The sequence below is a fragment of the Callithrix jacchus genome, chromosome 13 (assembly GCF_049354715.1).
Source record: "Callithrix jacchus isolate 240 chromosome 13, calJac240_pri, whole genome shotgun sequence".
In the NCBI taxonomy this organism is placed as follows: domain Eukaryota; kingdom Metazoa; phylum Chordata; class Mammalia; order Primates; family Cebidae; genus Callithrix; species Callithrix jacchus.
The window spans coordinates 69,519,027-69,539,334 of NC_133514.1; the positions used below are offsets into that span (position 1 = coordinate 69,519,027).

The 20,308-nt window shown below is 37.9% G+C and overlaps 1 protein-coding gene and 1 pseudogene across 14 annotated transcripts in view; one reads left to right on the plus strand and one right to left on the minus strand.

Annotated features, from left to right (window-relative positions):
• TAF4B (TATA-box binding protein associated factor 4b) overlaps positions 1-20,308 on the plus strand; it is a 196,484-nt gene that overhangs the window by 69,811 nt on the left and 106,365 nt on the right. For all 14 annotated transcript variants that reach the window (XR_013525819.1, XR_008476036.2, XR_013525816.1 and 11 more), the window contains one exon: positions 18,262-18,431. Coding sequence is in view for 8 of the 14 variants with exons in the window: in XM_008979636.5 (XP_008977884.1) it covers positions 18,262-18,431 (170 nt within the window). In the remaining 6 variants the exon portion in view is untranslated. The remainder of the gene's footprint in view (positions 1-18,261; positions 18,432-20,308) is intronic.
• LOC118147121 (small nucleolar RNA U3) lies at positions 3,274-3,346 on the minus strand (annotated as a pseudogene).

Below are 20,308 nucleotides of genomic sequence, written 5' to 3' on the forward strand. Positions count from 1 at the left end.
TGGATTTGGGGTGGGTTATGTATATGTCTGTTAGGTTTGCTTGGTCTAGATCTGAGTTCAAGTCCTGGATATTCTTGTTAATTTTCTGTCTTGTTAATCTGTCTAATATTGACAGTGGAGTGTTAAAGTCTCCCATTATTACTGTATGGGAGTCTAAGTCTCTTTGTAGGTCATTAAGAACTTACTTTATATACCTGGGTGCTCCTATATTGGGTGTGTATATAATTAGGATCATTAGGGCTTCTTTTTGCATTGATCCTTTTACCATTATGTAATGTCCTGCTTTGTCTCTTTTGATCCTTGTTGGTTTAAAGTCCATTTTATCAGAGACTAGGATTGTAACTCCTGCTTTTTTTTGCTCTCCATTTGCTTGATAAAATTTCCTCCATCCCATTATTTTTAGCCTATGTGTGTCCTTGCATGTGAGATGGGTTTTCTGAATATAGCACACTGATGGGTCTTGACTTTTTATGCAGTTTGCCAGTCTGTGTCTTTTGACTGGGGCATTTAGTCCATTTACATTTAAGGTTAATATTGTTATGTGTGGATTTAATCCTGCCATTTTGACATTAGCTGGATGTTTTGCCCATTAGTTGACAGTTCTTCATTGTGTTGATGCTCTTTACCATTTGGTACATTTTTGCAGTGGCTGGTACTGGTTGTTCCTTTCTATGTTCAGTGCTTCTTTCAGGAGCTCTTGTAAGGCAGGCCTGGTAGTGATGAAATCTCTCAGCAATTGCTTGTCCATAAAGGATTTTCTTTCTCTTTCGCTTATGAAGCTTAGTTTGGCTGGATATGAAATTCTAGGTTGAAAGTTCTCTTGTTTAAGGATGTTGAATATCGGCCCCCACTCTCTTCTTTCTTGTAGGGTTTCTGCATAGAGATCTGCTGTGAGTCTGATGAACTTCTTTTTGTGGGTAACCCAATCTTTCTGGGTGACCTTTAGCATTTTTTCCTTGATTTCAACCCTGGTGAATCTGATGATTATGTGCCTTGGGGTTGCACTTCTTGAGGAATATCTTTGTGGTGTTCTCTGTATTTCCTGGACTTAAATATTGGCCTGCCTTGCTAGGCTGGGGAAGTTCTCCTGGATAATATCCTCAAGAATGTTTTCCAGCTTGGATTCATTCTCTCTGTCACATTCAGGTATACCTATCAAACATAGGGTAGGTCTTTTCCTATAATCCCATTTTTCTTGGAGGCTTTGTTCATTTCTTTTTACTCTTTTTTATCTAGTCTTGCCTTTTCATTTTCATTGATTTGATCTTCAATCTCTGATATCCTTTCTTCTGCTTGATGGATTTGGCTATTGAAAGTTGTGTATGCTTCACTAAGTTCTCGTGCTGTGTTTTTCAGCTCCGTCAAGTCGTTTATATTCTCCTCTAAGCTGTTTATTCTAGTTAGCATCTTATCTGACCTCTTTTCTAGGTTCTTAGTTTCTTTGCATTGGGTTAGCACATGTTCTTTTAGCTCAGAGAAGTTTGTTATTACCCACCTTCTGAAGCCTGTTTCTGTCAGTTAATCAGAGTCATTTTCCATCCAGCTTTGTTCCCTTGCTGGTGAGGAGTTGTGATCCCTTGGAAAAGGAGAGGTGTTCTGGTTTTTGGTGTTTTCATTCTTTTTGTGCTGGTTTCTTCCCATCTTAGTGGCTTTATCTACCTGTGGTCTTTGTAGTTGGTGACTTTTGGATGGGGTCTCATGAGTGAATATTCTTTTCATTGGTGTTGAAGCTATTTCTTTCTGTTTCTTTTCCTTCTAACAGTCAGGCCCCTCTGCTGCAGGACTGCTGGATGACCACTCCAGACCCTGCTTGCTTAGGGATCACCCATGGGGGCTGCAGAACAGTAAGAGTTTCTACCAGTTTCTTCTTCTGTTATCTTCGTCCCAGAATGTACCCACCATATGTTGGCCTAAGCTTTTATTTATCAGGTGTCTCTTTGGGGATATGGGGTAGGGGAGCTGCTTGAGGAGACAGTCTGTCCCTTATGGGAGCTCAAGTGCTGTGCTGGGAGCTCTGTTGTTCCATGCAGAGCTGCTGGGCAGGTACCTCTAAGTCTGCTGCAGCAGAACTCATAACTGCCTCTTTTCCCAGGTGCTCTGTCCTAGGAAGGTCGGCTTTATTGATAAGTTCCAGACGTGCTGCTGCCTTTTTTCAGAGATGTCCTGCCCCGTATGGAGTAGTCTGGTCACAGTCTGCCAGCAGAGGTGTTGCTGAGCTACCGCAGGCTCTACCTAGCTGTTGTGTGAACTGCCTTGGTATTGGCGGACTGCCTTGGTAATGGCAGATGCTCTTCCCCCGCACCGAGCTGGACCGTCCTGTGTTCAGCTGTGTTTGCTGCAAAACTCTTAATCCAAAGCGTTTCGTGCTGCTTGTTTTGAGGGGGTGGTACCCGCCAAGCCAGATCGCTGGCTCCCTCTCTCAGCCCCCTCCCTTTCAGTTGAATTGGCCGCTCTGTGTCCCAGGCATTCCAGGCACCAGTTGAAACGGCCACCTAGATTTGTGTGAGTTTCTGTGTGCCAACCCACGGCAGTAGCCGCGCTGAAACCTTGTGGTGCTTTTTGGCCAGGAATTTCCTGGTCTGTGGGCTGTGAAAACTTGTTTGGAAATGCAGTGAGCACTCATCCTCTGCATTATTCTTGCTCGGAAATGCACTCTAGCTGTTTCTATTCAGCCATCTTGGATCCTCCCTTTTTTTGCTGTTTTCTATGTTCTGTTCCCACCAACAAAGTATGAGATTTTGTTCTAGTTGCTCTACATCCTTGCTAACAATTTGTTACCCCTGCCCTACCAGTTTCAGCCATTCTGGTTTGGTATATTGTTATAGCTCATTGTGACTTCAATTTGCATTTCCCTAGTGACTAATGATGTGGAGTGAGTGCATTTTCTTGTCCTTATTGCCCATTTATGTAACTTCTTTTGTGAAATATCTGTTTAAATATTTTGACTGTTTTTGTTTTATCTTAAGAAATAGTGTCTTGCTCTGTTGCCTAGGCTGGGGTGCAGAAGTGCGATCCTAGATCACTGCAGCCTCAAATTCCTGAGCTTAAATGACCAACCTGCCTTAGGCTTTCAAGTAGCTAGGACTACATGCCCAGCTAATTTTTTTTTTTTTTATTTTCATTTTTCGTAGAGACAGGGATTTCATTATGTTGTCCAGGCTGATCTTGGACTCCTGGCCTCATGAGATCCTCCTACCTCAGTCTCCCAAAGTGCTGGGATTACGGGCATGAGCCACCATGCCCAGCCTATTGCCTGTTTTTTATTTTTAAAGGCCCAGTGCTCTACATGTTCAGAGAAACTTTTCTAGTAACGAACTATAGAAATGATCCCTGAAAGTATAGTCTTCCTATTATCTGTTTTTAACAGAGTGTTTTTGTCATGAGCTTTTTCTGCATCTATTTATGGTGGTCATTGATTTTTCTTATTATTCTAGGATTATGAATTACATTGATTTTTAAATTTTTGAATGTTCTTGCATTTCTGGGGTATGAGCCTTTTTATTTATTGCTGCATTGATTAAAGTTTTGTAAGGGTTTTTTGTTGATATTCATGAGGGATTTTGGTCTATAGTTTTTTTGTTCTTACAGTGTGTTTGCCAGGATTTGGTATCTGTGATTATAGTGGCTTTAAAAAATGGGCCATTCTTACAGTGTGTTTGCCAGGATTTGGTATCTGTGATTATAGTGGCTTTAAAAAATGGGCCATAAAGTCCTTCCCCATCCTTTGTTTTAAGCTTTTGTGTAGAATTGATGTGATTTCTTCTTTAAGTGTATGAATGACTTTACCTTTGAAACTAGATAGGTCTGTTGTTTTCTTTGGGAGAATGTTTTTGGCAAAGTCAATTTCATTGATAGATATAAAGGTATTTAGATTTTCTATTACATCTTAATGCCAGTTTCATGAAGTTGTGTTTTTTAAGGTTTTTGTACATTTCATCTTGATTTTCAGATTTATCAGCAAGAAATTGTTCCTAATACTTACTTTTCTTTTGAATGTGTATAAATGCTGTAATGATAGCATAGTATGCATTTTTCAAGGATTTTGTTTTTGTAGTTGACTTTTTCAGGCATGAAGTTGTTAATTTTATTTCTTCATCTTTTTAATGTCTATAAAATAGGTAGTAGTATTTCCTCTTTTCATTAGTAGGATTTTAGCAATTTTGATAATTTTGTTGTTGTTGAGACAGAATCTCACTCTGTTGCCCAGATTAGAGTTGAGTAGCACAATCATGGCTACTGCAACCTCAAACTCCTGGGCTCAAGCCATCCTCCTGGTTCAGCCTCATGAGCAGCTGGGACTACATGAACACATCACCATGCCCGGCTAATGTTTATTTATTTTTATATTTTATAACGATGGGGTTTCATTATGTTGCCCATGCTGGTCTTGAACCTTTGGGCCCAAGCAGTCCTCCTGTCTTGGCCTTTCAAAGTGCTTGGATTACAGGCATGAGCCACCATGCCTGGCTTGTTTTCTACTGTATGCATTTAAAACTATACATTTCCTCCTTTGAGCTGAAGCTACGAGATAAAAAAAAAAAATCTATAGATTTCTCCTTAAATACTGATTTAGCACCCCACTGATTATAGTGGTTTGTTTTTTTGCCTTTCCATTTATGTCAAGATAGTTTTCTTTTTTTAATTTATTGGAACAAATATTTTGTGCTTTTCTGGAATAGTTTGTTTTCTAATATGCTTCTGTGATTAGAGAACATATTCTTGAACATATATTTCGATTTTATTAAATTTATTGAGACATCTCAGTGACTAATTTTGATTAATATCTCATGAGCACTTGGGGGAAAATATGTGTTATTCAGTTTTGGGAAGCAGTTTGTTGTTGTGTACATCAATTTGGTGAAGGTGGGTGATAGTGTTCACATCTTTTATATCCTGGGTTTTTTTTTTGCTTGTTTAATTTTTCAAAGTGTTTCCATCACTTATTTAGAGTGGGTAGTAACATCTCCAACTCTCATTGTTTGCTTTTTTCCTTTGCTTGTTTTTTCCTTTAGTTCTGTCAATTTTTATATTAAGTATTTGAAGCTCTATTATTGGGACACCTCAAGCCACTAGTAATGTGGCTGCACAGACAAGGGAGTCCTCTCAGACAAAAAGACATAAACTCACAAATTTTACCCATTATTGTTCCCATCATCCAAGGGTTGACTTAACTCTATTTTCTGCCTGCTTTTATATTAAGTTTCCAAATGATTGTCTTTTAAAAATTGTCGATTTTGTAATTGTTATTGATCAAGCTATTCTGGCATTACCAGAAAGCACAGCCATTATTTCTTTTTTAATGGATTATTGTCCTGTGGTATAATTATCTATTTTTGCCTCTGTGTTCTTGAACAATTAATTGTAGTTATTTTATTACGTGCATGTGTGTTTTGTTTTTTGGTTGTTGTGGTTTTTTTTTGAGATAGAATATTGCTCTGTTGCCCAGGCTGAAGTGCAGTGGCACAATCATAGCTCACTGCAGCCTTGAACTCCTAGACTCCAGTGATTCTCCTGCCTTAGCCTCCCAAGTAGCTGGCAGGCATGTGCCACCACGCCAGGCTAACTTTTTAAAAATTTTTGTAGAGGTGGGGTCTTACTGTCTCCCAGGCTGGTCTTGAACTCCAGGTCTCAGGTGATCCTCCTCATTCAACTTTCCAAAGTGCTGGGATTATAGACATTACCCAGTTTCTGTTATCTGGCTTTTTAGTCCTGTTTCTTGCTGCACTTGGTAATGTTTAATTGAATGTCAGATATGTACACAAAAATTGGTAAATGCCTTACTCATTTATAGGATCACGGTCTATCCATCCCTCAAGTTCTGGCAGACTTGGACTTCAACTTGTCTCTCTCTCTTCATGAGATTGCCTAGTGCTCTATTGACTTTTCTTCCTCTTAGCAGCTACTGTCTCTGGCTTCTTAGTGTCTTGTTTCACATGAAGAATCAGCATGTGCCCAAAGGAAAAACACGATGGAGAAAATTGGGGTTACTTCAGGGCTGTTGTCTCTCAAGACCTGGCTCCCCTGGCAGATTTCTGATACCTTCAAATAAACTTAAAATTGTTCTGGCTTTATTAGTTTCTTGTCCTCAAAACAATCGTCTGATATGAGTAATGGTCTGTAACAGAAGCAGAAGTCCTTTTGTAATTCTTTATACTTTTTGTGTGTTATAGATACCTAGTAGAGTTAGTGTTTTGCAGTTTACTTTCTTTTATGATCTATTTTGATGAACAGAAATTCTTAATTTTAAAGTTGTTGAATTTGGCAATTTCTCTTGTAATTAATGCCTGTTTATGCCTTATTTTAGAGATCCTTCTGGAGATCACAAAGATAGTTTTCTATATTGTCTTCTAGACGTTTTGAAGTTTCATATTTAAAAAAAAATTTTTTTTTTTTGAGACATGGTTTCTGTCACCTAGGCTGGAGTGCAGTGGCACTGTCATGGCTTACTGCAGCCTTTGAATTCCTGGGCTCAAACAAGCCTCCAGAGTAGCTAAGACAAGTACATAACAACAATCGGCTACTTTTAAAATTTTTTGTAGAGATGGGGGTCTTAGGCTGGTCTTGAACTGGTGGCCTCAAGTAATCCTCCCAAAGTGCTGGGATTACAGGTGTGAGCCATCATGCCCAGCCTATTTGAATATCTTTTTGTCTTCAGGAGTTAACATCTTGTTTTTGTTTTTTTCTATGGTTTGGAGGTATAGGGATCCTAATTCATTTTTCCCTTTATAGGAAACCACTTGTTCTAGCAGCATTTTTGAATAATTTGTCCTTCCTCAGTGATCTGTAGTGTCTTCCATGTCATATACATATGGGTCTTTGTTTTTCTTTTTCAGTTAATCTTTCTTTTTTTAAATGCCTGTAATCAATAGAGAGTTAATCTTTTTTATTTCTATTTAATTTTGTTGGTTGATTTTAAAATTTCCAATAGCATGCAGTTTAATTTACTGTAATTGCAAAACAAGTTTTATATTTGGTAATGCATATTTTCTACCTACCTCACCTTCTCATTTATTTCTTTTTCTTCCTCCACTTTCACACTCCCTTTCCCCTCTTCTTGATTTCCTTGGCTTCACTTGGGCTTTTGCTATTCCCTATAAATTTAACAGTCAACTTATTAAAGTCTACCAATAATCTGTTAGAATTTGAATTGGCATAGCCTAAGTTCATAGGCCCAGTGTCTTCCACCTGATTTATTATAATTTGGATCCTTCAAAGAACATGACTTATATCTCCATTATATATACCTTTTAAAATATCTTTCAATAAAGTAGTATAATTTTATTTATACAGATTCTGCCCAATTTGTTGCATTTATCTGTTAGATTTATTCCTAGATATCTTTTTGTTGCTATTATAAGTAATATTTTTGGTAACTGCCTTTTATTTTACTAGCATAGAGAAATGCAGGACTTAAAAAATCATATACCAAGAGTCTTGTGATTATTTCTAATAATTTCTAGATGATTTTAGGTTATTTATATAGACAATGTCAAGATTGAGATTAGAATTGTAGGTTGACTTTTTTTGTTTTTTTGCTTCGAAGCTGTTATTCCATTGGTTTTGCGTGTTCATATAAAATATATGTTCACATTTAAAGATAAATATGCAAGGAAGTATCCCTGAGTCAAGCTACAGGGAAACAGTAATACATTTGGAATTCCAGTGACTTCAAACACTGGATAATCAAACAGTAAGTGTTAAAAACCAGTATAAAGTATTTAAAAATAAAATATGGAATCTCAAAACTGAGCAAGAAACAATTTACTTTAAAAATGACTGCAAATACCTGAAAAAGAACCAAATAGAACTTTTAGAAGTAAAAAATGTAGTCAGTGAATCTAAAACTTTGTTGGACAGGTAAATCAGATTCAACCTGAGGGTTTAAACGGAGTTTGCTTTCTTCCAGAGAGGATTTGTGACTGTTTCTATTAGACCCTGGGATTACTATTGACTTGGAACCACTTTAGTCTTGTTCTAGGGAACTTGACTTACCCAGGAGTCTCAGATACAGTTTTCTCACTGTAATCAAGAACTAGTGCTAGCCAGTCATTTGCCCTGAAGCAATTCTTCCTTTAGGCTGTGCTCATTGCTTATTTTTACTGACACCTTTTTTTGACAAATTCTTTGAACCAAACAATGGAATGAAAATGTTTTTTATGCTGTGTAATTGCTCCTCAGTAAATCTAGTCCACTTACTGCCTGAAGCAAAAATGTCAGCATTATAGTATTTTCTTTGCGAAATTTCTGACTTACTACTTTTCACTCATTTATCTGTTGATTACTTATTGCCTTCCGGACTTATGTATGTATATATGCTGGACAGTAGTAATTCTTTGTTGTATATATTGTAAATATTTTTCTCCTAGATTTTGTTTAACTTGAAATTTGTTTTTAGTGTTTTGTATATGGAAATTTTAAATTACACTATAAAGTTTAGTAGTCTCTTCTATGGCTTTTGAAGTCTAATGCATCCTTTCATATTATGAGCCCAGAATGATGTGCTTCTGTATCTTCTGTCTGTACACACTTACCTCAAATATAGACATTTGCCTTTACATCTTCAATAATTCTTGATTTTATTTTTTGTAAATGTGTGAGGCAGAGATTAAATTTTACTCGAATTGTCTCAGTAATAGTAAAGAGTTCATCATCTCTACCTTTCTTATTTGCAATGCCACCTTTATTTTATAGTAAATTCCCATTTATAAAAGGACACATTTCATTTTAGTGATATGTTTTGTCTTATTTTATCATTTTTTTGAGATGCAGTTTTACTCTGTCACCTAGGCTGGAGTACAATGACTTGATCTCGGCTCACCACAGCCTATACCTGCCAGGTTCAAGTGATTCTTGTTCCTCAGCCTCCCAAGTAGCTGAGACTACAGGTGCATGCCACCATGCCTGGCTGATTTTTGTATTTTTAGTAGACAGGGTTTCACCATGTTGGCCAGGCTGGTCTCAAACTCCTCACCTCAGGTGATCCACCTGCCTCGGGCCCCCTAATATTTGTTTTATTTTGATGTTACTATTTTGGTGTTTTCTATTGTTATAACATCTTTTTTTAATTTTTCTATCTGAGAGATAAAGTAAATCCTTTTTCTATATTCCTTTTTATCAAAAGTATCTTGATTTTACTCATTACTTTTCTCTTGTACATTAATTTTAGAATCAGCATGGCAGTTCCACGAAGTTTGTGTAGAGATTATATGATCAAGTTAATTTGGGTGGGTGGGGGGCAGAGAATTGGCTTAAAAATTTTTCTTTCTATGATGTATAAGATTCCCATCTGAAACCATGGTTATATTTCTTAGAATTTGGTAAGGTTGTATGTAACAGAAAAACTGAAAAGTCATTGAATAAGCAAGTTATTTCTCATATTTAGAAAAACTGAATTGCAAGGATCACAGTCTGTGGTGTTAGGGATCCATAATGCCCCTTGTTTGCCTCCTTTGTGTTCTTCAGACACACTAGTTGTGATCCCACTGTACAGCTTAGTTTATTTCTTTAATGTTTTTAATGTTTAATTTTTGGGGGCACATAGATGTATGTACTTATGGGTTACATGAGATTTTGGTAAAACCTACTGTACAGTTTTAGATGTGGTATGCACTGAAAGATGTCCCTCATTCTTCATATGACATGGTCTTTCGTATTTCAAACTTACCCCTTAAAGAGGTAAATTTTGCTTGGCCAACCAATATAAGGTAGCTTCCATAGTCATATCTGGTGTCTCGAGGTACTTATCTAAAATTATTTTGTGGATTTATTTGTTTACCCTTGCTTCTGTTTATTTCCCACCTCTTAATTCTCTGTAAAAGCTTATAATAATGATTATTTACCATTGTATGTATACTGTTTAGAACAATGCCTGTTTCATAAAGCATTCAAATATTCATTGAAATGGTGAATTTTGAAAAAGGAGTACTTTTTATTTTTATTTTTTTGAGACAGTTTCACTTTTGCTGCCCAGGCTGGAGTGCAGTGGCTCAATCTCAGCTCACCGCAACCTCTGCCTCCTGGTTCAAGCGATTCTCCTGCCTCAGCCTCCTGAGTAGCTGGGACTACAGGCATGCACCATCATGCCCGGCTAATTTTTTTTTTTTTTTTTTTTTGAGACTGAGTTTCACCCTTGTTACCCAGGCTGGAGTGCGATGGCGCGATCTCGGCTCACCACAACCTCTGCCTCCTGGGTTCAGGCAATTCTCCTGCCTCAGCCTCCTCAGTAGCTGGGATTACAGGCACGCGCCACCATACCCAGGCTAATTTTTTGTATTTTTAGTAGAGACGGGGTTTCACCATGTTGACCAGGATTGTCTCGATCTCTTGACCTCGTGATCCTCCCAAAGTGCTGGGATTACAGGCTTGAGCCACCGCGCCCGGCCTAATTTTGTATTTTTAGTAGAGATGGGATTTCTCCATATTGGTCAGGCCAGTCTCGGACTCCTGACCTCAGGTGATCCACCTGCCTCGGGCTCACAAAGTGCTGGGTTTACAGGTATGATCCACTGTACCCAGCCAAAAAAGGACTATTTATAATCTCAACTATTTCTTAGATATTTTTGTAGAAAGATGTACTTTTCATTTTTGTACAGTACTTTCTAGTAATTCACAATCACACATGCCTTTATGCATATTTTTTCATAGTGATATCTTTTTAAATTTAATTTTGCTTCTCTGAATACGTACTATCACTTCAGTTATTTTTAAAATGAAACTGATAATAGACCCTTGATTTTGGCTCTTTTTTTAAATAAGAAGAAATGGTAGTGAATTGTATTAGATCTTGTCTTGACCAAACTGTATGAAATTTAATAATATAGAATGATATTTTCATAGGTTTTCAAAACTATTTTGTTAACTTATACTTTTTAGTGGATTCATTTGTTACTTTTTCCGCTGAGAAGATCATATTTTCTATTCTCCTTGTCTGTATAGCTGGGGTGAATATGGGAAGTTATATTGTGCTTAAACACCAGAGGGTGCTAGAGATTCATGTTTCCATCATACTTTAGCCTCAGAAGTGGCAAATACGATAGTACCAGTGCATGTTTGCATAACCGTATTTCAACTGAATATGTGATGATAATAAGAAATGAATATCAATATTTTGATGTGATAATTATTTAAAGTCCTTATATTTTAGAGATACATAATAACATTTTTATGGATGAATAATATGTATATATTATATCAGGTAGTGAAGGTGTTTTAACAAGTAGGGGCTTTAATGCGATTTTTATTTCTTGCTTTTTGACACTCTCAGAAAATAACATAGGACCAGATCATTTGTTATTTGCATAGATAGTATTATTCTACCAATTTTAATGTCCATTTTTTCCATACTTCAGGAATTTGATTCTGTAGTGTATATTATGTTTAACTTTCATCATATATAATTCATGATTTCATGTATTGCAAGTCTGTTTGTCCTTGTGCATGCTCACGCCTGTAATCCCAGCACTTTGGGAGGCAGAGGTGGGTGGATCACCTGAGGTCAGGAGTTCAAAACCAGCCTGACCAACATGGCAAAATGCTGTCTCTACTAAAAATACAAAAATGAGCCAGGTGTGGTGGTGCACCTGTAGTCCCAGCTATTTGAGAGGCAGGGAGAATTGCTTGAACCGGGAGGCAGAGGTTGCAGTGAGCTGAGATGGCACCACTGCACTCCAGTCTGGGTGACAGAGTGAGACTCCGTCTCAAAAAAAAGGAAACTAAATTAATAATTGAATTGAGAACATAAATATAGGAAAGAGCTGGTAGATAGTCTAGGAAACAATTGATAACTAAGTATTTGCTAGTATAGTAGTATAGATCAACAGTTTGAGAGTTACCCTGGGAACTTGGTTTCTGGAGCTGATCTAGAATAACATCTCTGGAGATTGGATATGGCAGGAACTTGTATCTTGAAAATCCTTATCATATGTTCCTTATAATTTAGGAATTATAAGTATATATAGACCAGCATTTGACAGACATTTGCATGAAAATGAATGAAGTGAGCCTGTCATTTTAGGGAAGAAAACCTGACAGTTATTATTATTATTATTATTATTATTATTTTTTTTTTTTGCCAGTGATAAAGTTTGACCTATCAAGGAAAAAATGAAAAATTTGGAAAACTTTCATCTATTACCATCAGCTTGACAGCTTCCCAGTAATCATATTTTCTGATCTGATTGGTGGAGATACATGTACTTTTGGATTCTGTATTAGAATCTAAATTTGGAAGAACTCTGTAACTCAGTGAACTAGTATTTTCCGTATTTCCAATGGATGATGTTGCAAAACCATGCCTGAGTAACAGATCCCATTCAAAATGCAAGAGGACCAGGGGATTTTTAAAAGATATGTAAAAATAGAAGGCAGTACCACTTTTGTTCTATTTTTAAATTTTGGTATGTTAATTTTCATTAAAGTATGTTATTTATGTTACTATGTAATAGATTTTTTATTTTTCAAAAAATAATCCCAATTTTTAGTTTCTGATATAGTTTTAGTTTCTAATACAGTTTTCATTCAAAATTACACGAGAGGGCCATTTTTACTCCCATTTATATATAAGGGGGTTGATGAATAGAGGTGGGAAGAAACTTGTTCATTGTCATCCTATTAATAATTTTTTTTTTTTTGAGATGAAGTCTCACTCTATTGCCCATGCTGGAGTGCAGTGGCACAGTCTCAGTTCACTGCAGCCTCTGCCTTCCAGGTTCTTGCAGTTCTCCTGCTTGAACGGCTTTGTCAGATAATGCCAAATGCCCTTAATGGAGGATGAATTCTATCCTTGGCAACAAAGCTTATGATAGCATATTTCCATGTGTTTTAGCAGACCTAAATTTTTTTTGACAATCTAACAGGTGAAAAATTATATTTCTGTTGGGAGTGGAGTAGAACATCAGTCATTTTTCTGTTAACCAAAGATTCACATGCTTTGTCTGTTTTTCCATCGAATCATTGGTCTTTACCTTAGTTATTTATAGAAGCTGTTTATATATTAATGTTATCTTTTTCCATGATATGAATTACTTCCTTCAATCCTCAGTCTAAAAGTAGGGGCTATTATTATCTCCATTTTACTGAAGATACAGTTTTAGAATGGTTCATTGCTTTCTCTCACTTAGGTAATAAGTGATAGAGTCACAGTCCAAAGGTAGATAGTTTGATGCAAAACTCTCATTTTTTCCCATTGTTCTACTGCTTCTCAGTATCTTATAATAGATGAAGAGCTGTTCCAAGCACACAGAAATTTGTTAAATATTTAAATATGAAATTTAAATATTAAAATTTCTTAAATATTTAAAACAGTAGTTTACAAACTACTGTGTTAGGAGTCATAGGTGATGAAGATGATTAATATGATAAATAAAATTAGTTGGAATTTAAGACAAACACATTGATTAGAAGACAGAGTAAGAAATACCATATCAGACAAACGTGTTCTCAGAAGTTCAAAATTGTAGCAGTTGGACAAATGATTTAAAAGTGTAAAACAAACCAACATTTCTAAAGTAGGCATTCAAAGTGGGTCTGGGACATAGAAAAGGCTTTGACAGATCGAAGATAAGAAAAAAGCAAAGCAAAGTGACTGGGTGTGGTGGCTCACTCTTGTAATCCCAGCACTTTGGGAGGCTGAGGCAGGCGGATAACTTGAGGCCAGGAGTTCAAGACTAGCCTGGCCAACATGGCAAAACCCCATCTTTACTAAAAAAATAGAAAAAAAATTAGCTAGGCATGGTGGTGCATACCTGTAATTCCAGCTACTTGGGAGGCTGGGGCATGAGAATCATTTGAACCCAGGTGACAGATGTCACAGTGGGCTGAGATCATACTACTGTATTCCAGCCTGGGTGACAGAACAAGAATCTGCCTCAAAAAAAAAAAAAGGAAAAAAGAAAAAGAAAAAAGCAAAGGAAGTTGAAGACTAGAACAGGAAGGGAATAGCCTGAGCAAAGGCCAGAATCAGGAGGAGCTATTCGGTAGTGAGCAGTGAGGGGGAAGAGGAAGAGTGCTAACTGGGGTTGTTACCTTGAAGGCCTTGAATGTCAAGTTAAGTTCAGGGTAATGTGAAAGATTTTTGGACAGGAAAATAACGTGACTGACTCCAGAAGAATTAGTCTACTGTTGTTATAGAAGTTGAGGGGATAAAGACATTTAAGAAGGCAAGCATGAGCAGGCATTCTCAAAAGCTAAAGAATTAGATCAATTTTAGAAGCTAGAATGCAAGGCATTTGTGATAAATTAGTGATATTTTTGTAATTTATGCCTAATTCCTTGTAACACTCCATAGAATGTTGAGTTGGAAGGCTTTCTCTACTGAGACACTATTAAGTTTGTTTTTCTAAATATCTTTTAAACCAAAACAGATTATCTTTCACAGCACCTTCATTGAAAGACACTGCATTGGACCAGAAGTCTTGAAGACTTGGTTTGGTGATTCTTACTTTCTTGAAAATTAAAACCAAACCAGAATCATAAATATCCTTAAACGTCACAGCCTTTGCTAGTGTCCTGACCTTTTACCTAACCTTATTGATAATGCTTTCCTTCAGTCTGCTTCCTTGACTAGGGGAAGTTTTAAATAGCTTGGGTGCTGTTTATTGGGGCACCTTTTCTTTCCTCTTCCCTCAGGTGGGGTCTTCCTCTGTGCCTGCCGCCATCTGTAACCTTGGTAACTAGTGGGAGCTGTATTCAGCTTGGGGCTAGATAGAAGGAAGGATGGCAGGCAAGAACAAATCTTACTGAGTAGTTAGTTCCCGGCTTATTTGCAGGGAAAGACTGCAAGATTCTAAAAGGCATGGGACTGACTTCTCATTGACTGAATTCTGTTCAGTTTTAATATTATGCTAGGTACTGTTAGTAAGTAGGCCTGGTACTGGTCTCTCCAGCCCGTGTGTGAGATGTCAACAGGGGCTGTACAGGAACCTTGCTAGAGAAGCAAGGTACAATTTCCAGAGGCCTGTGTACCTGGCACACATCTTAGTTGACAGGCATTCAGTGTTGTATGTATATGTGTAAAGGTCATGTGGAGTTACTCCCACATTAAAACTCCAGTTTTACTTTAAGGGAGGGATGAGGAAGGCTGGGCACGGTGGCTCAAGCCTGTAATCACGAGGTCAAGAGATCGAGACCATCCTGGTCAACACGGTGAAACCCTGTTTCTACTAAAAATATAAAAAATTAGCAGGGCATGGTGGCGTGTGCCTGTAATCCCAGCTACTCGGGAGGCTGAGGTAGGAGAATTGCCTGAACCCAGGAGGCGGAGGTTGTGGTGAGCCGAGATCACGCCATTGCACTCTAGCCTGGGTAACAAGAGTGAAACTCGGTCTCAAAAAAAACCAAAAAAAAAAAAAAAACAAAAAACAAAAGGAGGGATGAGGTTATATCTCCACACTTCAATTTTTCTACCTTTAGTTTTCTTTCTCTAGGTATTTACTTATATTACTTACAGTATTACCAATCATTTTGACTGGGCAATCCATGTATATAGCACAACATTCAAAAAATGGTATAATTGGTATAAAGTAACCCTTCTTCCTATCCTTGGTTTTGTATTTCCCTCCCCAGATAATTTCTTACGTATCTTTCCAAAAACATATTATGCCTGTTTAAGCATATTTATATTCAAGGTGCAGTCTCTTCATTCCTTGTCAGTCCAGAGAGAGTTGCATCATTTTTCTAAGTGGCTGAGAGGGACCTTAGAAAGCACCTAATCTAAGTTACGTATTTTTTGGAGGAAGAAACTGAGTCCCACAGGTGTTAAATAACTGGTTAGGATGCTGTTTTGTAGTGATCTGACTTTTCATTTATGTTCACTTGATCTTTTGAAAATGAATTTTAGTTAGGCCCTTTAGAATTTTTTTACTCAGATTTTGGTTCATCTTTAGGCTTATGATTTCTTCCATACTTATGCTGTAGATGTTTAAATGTTTAGATGTTTAAATCTGGACATATTTATTTATTTACATAGGTGGCAGAGTGATTCTCAAAGTTGTTCTCAGCATCCCGTATCTCTGAGGATATCTTTGTGACATTTGTTTGCTCTGCATATTTCATTTGGTGGTTTGAGAGATTAATTTTTTACTTTTTTCTTTCCCTATTACTAGACACATCTTTCAATGTTGAGCTTTTGGTATACTGTTCATATGATAAGACCATTGTTATTTCTTTCTTTTTTTTTTTTTTTTTTTTGAGACGGAGTTTCGCTCTTGTTACCCAGGCTGGAGTGCAATGGCGCCATCTCGGCTCACCGCAACCTCTGCCTCCTGGGTTCAGGCAATTCTCCTGCCTCCGCCTCCTCAGTAGCTGGGATTACAGGCACGCACCACCATGCCCAGCTAATTTTTTGTATTTTCAGTAGAGACGGGGTTTCACCATGTTGACCAGGATGGTCTCAATCTCTTGACCTCGTGATCCACCCACCTCAGCCTCCCAAAGTGCTGGGATTACAGGCTTGAGTCACCATGCCCAGCCTGTTATTTGTTTTAACTTTTTCAGTTGCTGTGTTTAGCACTTTACTTTCCTGGATTTCTTTTCTTTCTTTCTTTCTTTCTTTTTTTTTTTGAGACGGAGTTTCGCTCTTGTTACCGAGGCTGGAGTGAAATGGCGCGATCTCGGCTCACTGCAACCTCTGCCTCCTGGGTTCAGGCAGTTCTCCTGCCTCAGCCTCCTGAGTAGCTGGGATTACAGGCACGCGCCACCATGCCCAGGCTAATTTTTTGTATTTTTAGTAGAGACGGAGTTTCACCAGGTTGACCAGGATGGTCTCGATCTCTTGACCTCGTGATCCACCCACCTCGGCCTCCCAAAGTGCTGGGATTATAGGCTTGAGCCACCGTGCCCGGCCTCTTTTTTTTTTTTTTTAAAGATAGGGTCTCACTCCATCATCCAGGCTCCAGTGCAGTGGCCTGATCACAGCTCACTGCAGCCTGTACTTTCCAGGCTCAAGTGATCCTCCCACCTTTGCCTCTCAAGTAGCTGGGACCATAGGCATGCCTGGCTAATTTTTTTGTTTGTTTATTTTCTGAGAGGTGGTATCTCCCTATGTTGCCCAGGCTGATCTCAAACTCCTCGCCTCACGCAATCCTCCCACCTTGACCTCCCAGAGTACTGGAATTACAGATGGTAGCCACTGCGCCTGGTCTTCTTTCTTTTATTTTGCTTTCATATCTTATATATATTTGAATATGAGTTATTTTCCCCCTCATCTCTAATGTGTTTTCTTTAAGTTGAACACCAGAGGCCTTCATTTTTTGAGCATTTTACACTTTATTTCCCTTTTCTGTGCACAAATGCATTACCACAGAGAAATTTGTAATATCCTGCTGACAAGAGACCACATTCTATACCATTTTGCCCATGCAATAAAGAGAATATCTTTTTATGTAATCACATTATTGTAACGTATGTTATACATTGTTGTATAAGTTATAACCATAGTAAAATGCTTATTACATAAGGTGGTAAGGATGCTATGAGGGAATTTCAGTATTTATTTTCTCTCCCTCTTCTCTACCCTTAAATATATATACTCAGCTTAGTGCTGTGGCCATGCAACAATTCTATTAGATAATAACAATGTGCTGATGCAAAGGAAGGAGCCCAAACATCTTTTGTATTATTTATGCACATGTATATATGTATGTGTATATATATATGTACATGAGTGTGTCTTATATTTTATATATAGGCTCTTTGCAGATAATTGGTTTCAGAATGGCTAGTCTAGTAAACTTCTTCTCAAGGGTCTTTATGTGGATATGGACCTTTCAGGACCGGGGAATTTCTGCTGCCCTTAAGTGGAATGAATGGTAGAGTACACTGGGGACATCTGATGGACTTTTAACCATTTTGGATGAAAACCAAGATGTCTGTTTTCATTTCTTTGTCTTTCATTGCAGAGGATTTATGGATGAGTTGGTGTAAGTCCAAATGCCTCTTGGTATTTCTCATTTGCCAGACTAAGAGAGGGAAAGTTGGGACCTAGAAGACAAAGTTATTTCTGACTCATCCTTCTGTTATTAAATATACATTGGTGGTTAGAGACACTAATTACTTTCAAAAGCTTTATAGGGAAAGATAGCCATTCTTCACTTCTCTTGATTGGATGAATTAAATAAAACAATGCCATTAGTTACAAGGAGTGATCTCTAATTCTTTTGCGCTCTGAAACCACTCCTTCCACTCCTTCACTCTTGCTCTCTCTCGCAAGCATGTGCACACACACACATACACACCCCAAAACCTATAATTTTTTTTTTCTATTAGAGATGAAGATGACATCAATGATGTGACATCTATGGCAGGGGTCAGCCTTAATGAAGAAAATGCCTGCATCTTAGCAACAAACTCTGAATTGGTTGGCACACTCATTCAGTCATGTAAAGATGAACCATTTCTTTTTATTGGAGCTCTACAAAAGAGAATTTTAGACATTGGTAAGTATAGAGTTATGATTATTACCTGTTAGAAATGTCTGTTTGAGGGAAAATATCAAAACAGACAACCTGGAACTCTGAGACTTGAGTAAGGCCCTAGAAATAATCAAGATTTCATGGGCATTACATAAAAGAGAAGTTTATTTAAAAATTTATTAATATAACATGGTTTTGGGTTTGGTTCATATTTTACTCAAATTTCTTAATGGAGGAATAGTTTTACTCATATTTCTTAATGGAGGAATAGTTGAATATATTTTGCATGAATATATAATATAGTATACCTTTTTTTTTTCTGTCCTGTTTCTTCCTTAGTTAGACTTTTAGCATGTATGTATACAAATGCACACCTAAGTTACATGTTTGTGTTTATGAAATACAGGGATATCCAAAGAGAGTAAGTCCCTTTCCCTTTACTTAACCCTGAAACTTAAACCCATCCTTGCTTTAAAAGAACTAGATTGGAGTCTTGGGGTCTTCCCTAGATCCAGGAGTAGTTGTTAGATGGCTGCAATGTGAAAGAAAATGTTAGAAAACTCAGCCAGGTGTGTTTGTGGCATATGCCTATAATCCCGGCACTTTCGAAGGCCTAGGTGGGCAGATCACCTGAGGTCAGGAGTTTGAGACCAGCCTGGCCAACCCCGTCCCTACTAAAAATACAAAAAGTTAGCCCAGTGTACTGGAGCATGCCTGTAGTCCCAGCTACTTGGGAGGCTGAGGCACAAGAATCGCTTGAACTTGGGAGGCGCAGGGTGCAGTGAGCCAAAATCATGCCACTGCACTCCAGATGGGAAAGATATTGTTGCATGTGGGTTAAACTATTTCTTGTGTCCTGACCCCAGGATTTATTCAGAGACCAACTCTTCTCCTTCTTCACCTATGTCAAATTTTGGGGGCCAGTACTAATGAGCTTCAAATATACTTAAGAAAGACCTTTCTATTTTATAATGAAGGCTTACTACAAAATGTGAAGGTTTGTGATTTTTATAATAGTAATAGACTTTGTAGTCTTTAAATGGTACTCAGTAAATAAATATTTTAGCTACTATATGCTATATAAATGACCAGGGTCCCCCCCCACCCCCCAAGATGGAGTCTCACTCTGTCACCCAGACTGAAGTGCAGTGGTGTGATCTTGGCTCAATGTGACCTCTGCCTCCCAGGTTCAAGTGATTCTTTTGCCTCACCCTCCCAAGTAGCTGGGATTACAGGTGCCTGCCACCACGCCCAGCTAATTTTTGAATTTTTAGTAGAGACAGAGTTTCACCATGTTAGCTAGGCTGGTCTTTAACTCCTCACCTCAGGTGATCCACCCACCTCCTAAAATGCTGGGATTACAGGCATTAGCCACCGTGTCTGGCCTACATTTCTTTTTTTATTTTTTATTTTTGAGATGGAGTTTCACTCTTGTTACCCAGGCTGGAGTGCAATGGCGCCGTCTTGGCTCACCGCAACCTCCGCCTCCTGGGTTCAGGCAATTCTCCTGCCTCAGCCTCCTGAGTAGCTGGGATTACAGGCATGCACCACCATGCCCGGCTAATTTTTGTATTTTTAGTAGAGACGGGGTTTCACCATGTTGACCAGGATGGTCTGGATCTCTTGACCTCGTGATCCACCCGTCTCGGCCTCCCAAAGTGCTGGGATTACTAATTTAAATCAAGAGTGCATTATTATGAAAAACTAGAACTTTCAAGTCAAGAAGAGCTGATTGTAAAATGTTTGTTTTCTGTTTGCTTGTGTTTCCCTTCCTCCCTGTCTTCCTTCATTCCTTTACTTCTTCCATTCTTTACATATAGATTTTGTATTATATAGAAACCAGTTCTTTAATTTGGGAACACACATAAGCACTAAGCCTTCCTGTGATGGGTTGGGAAATC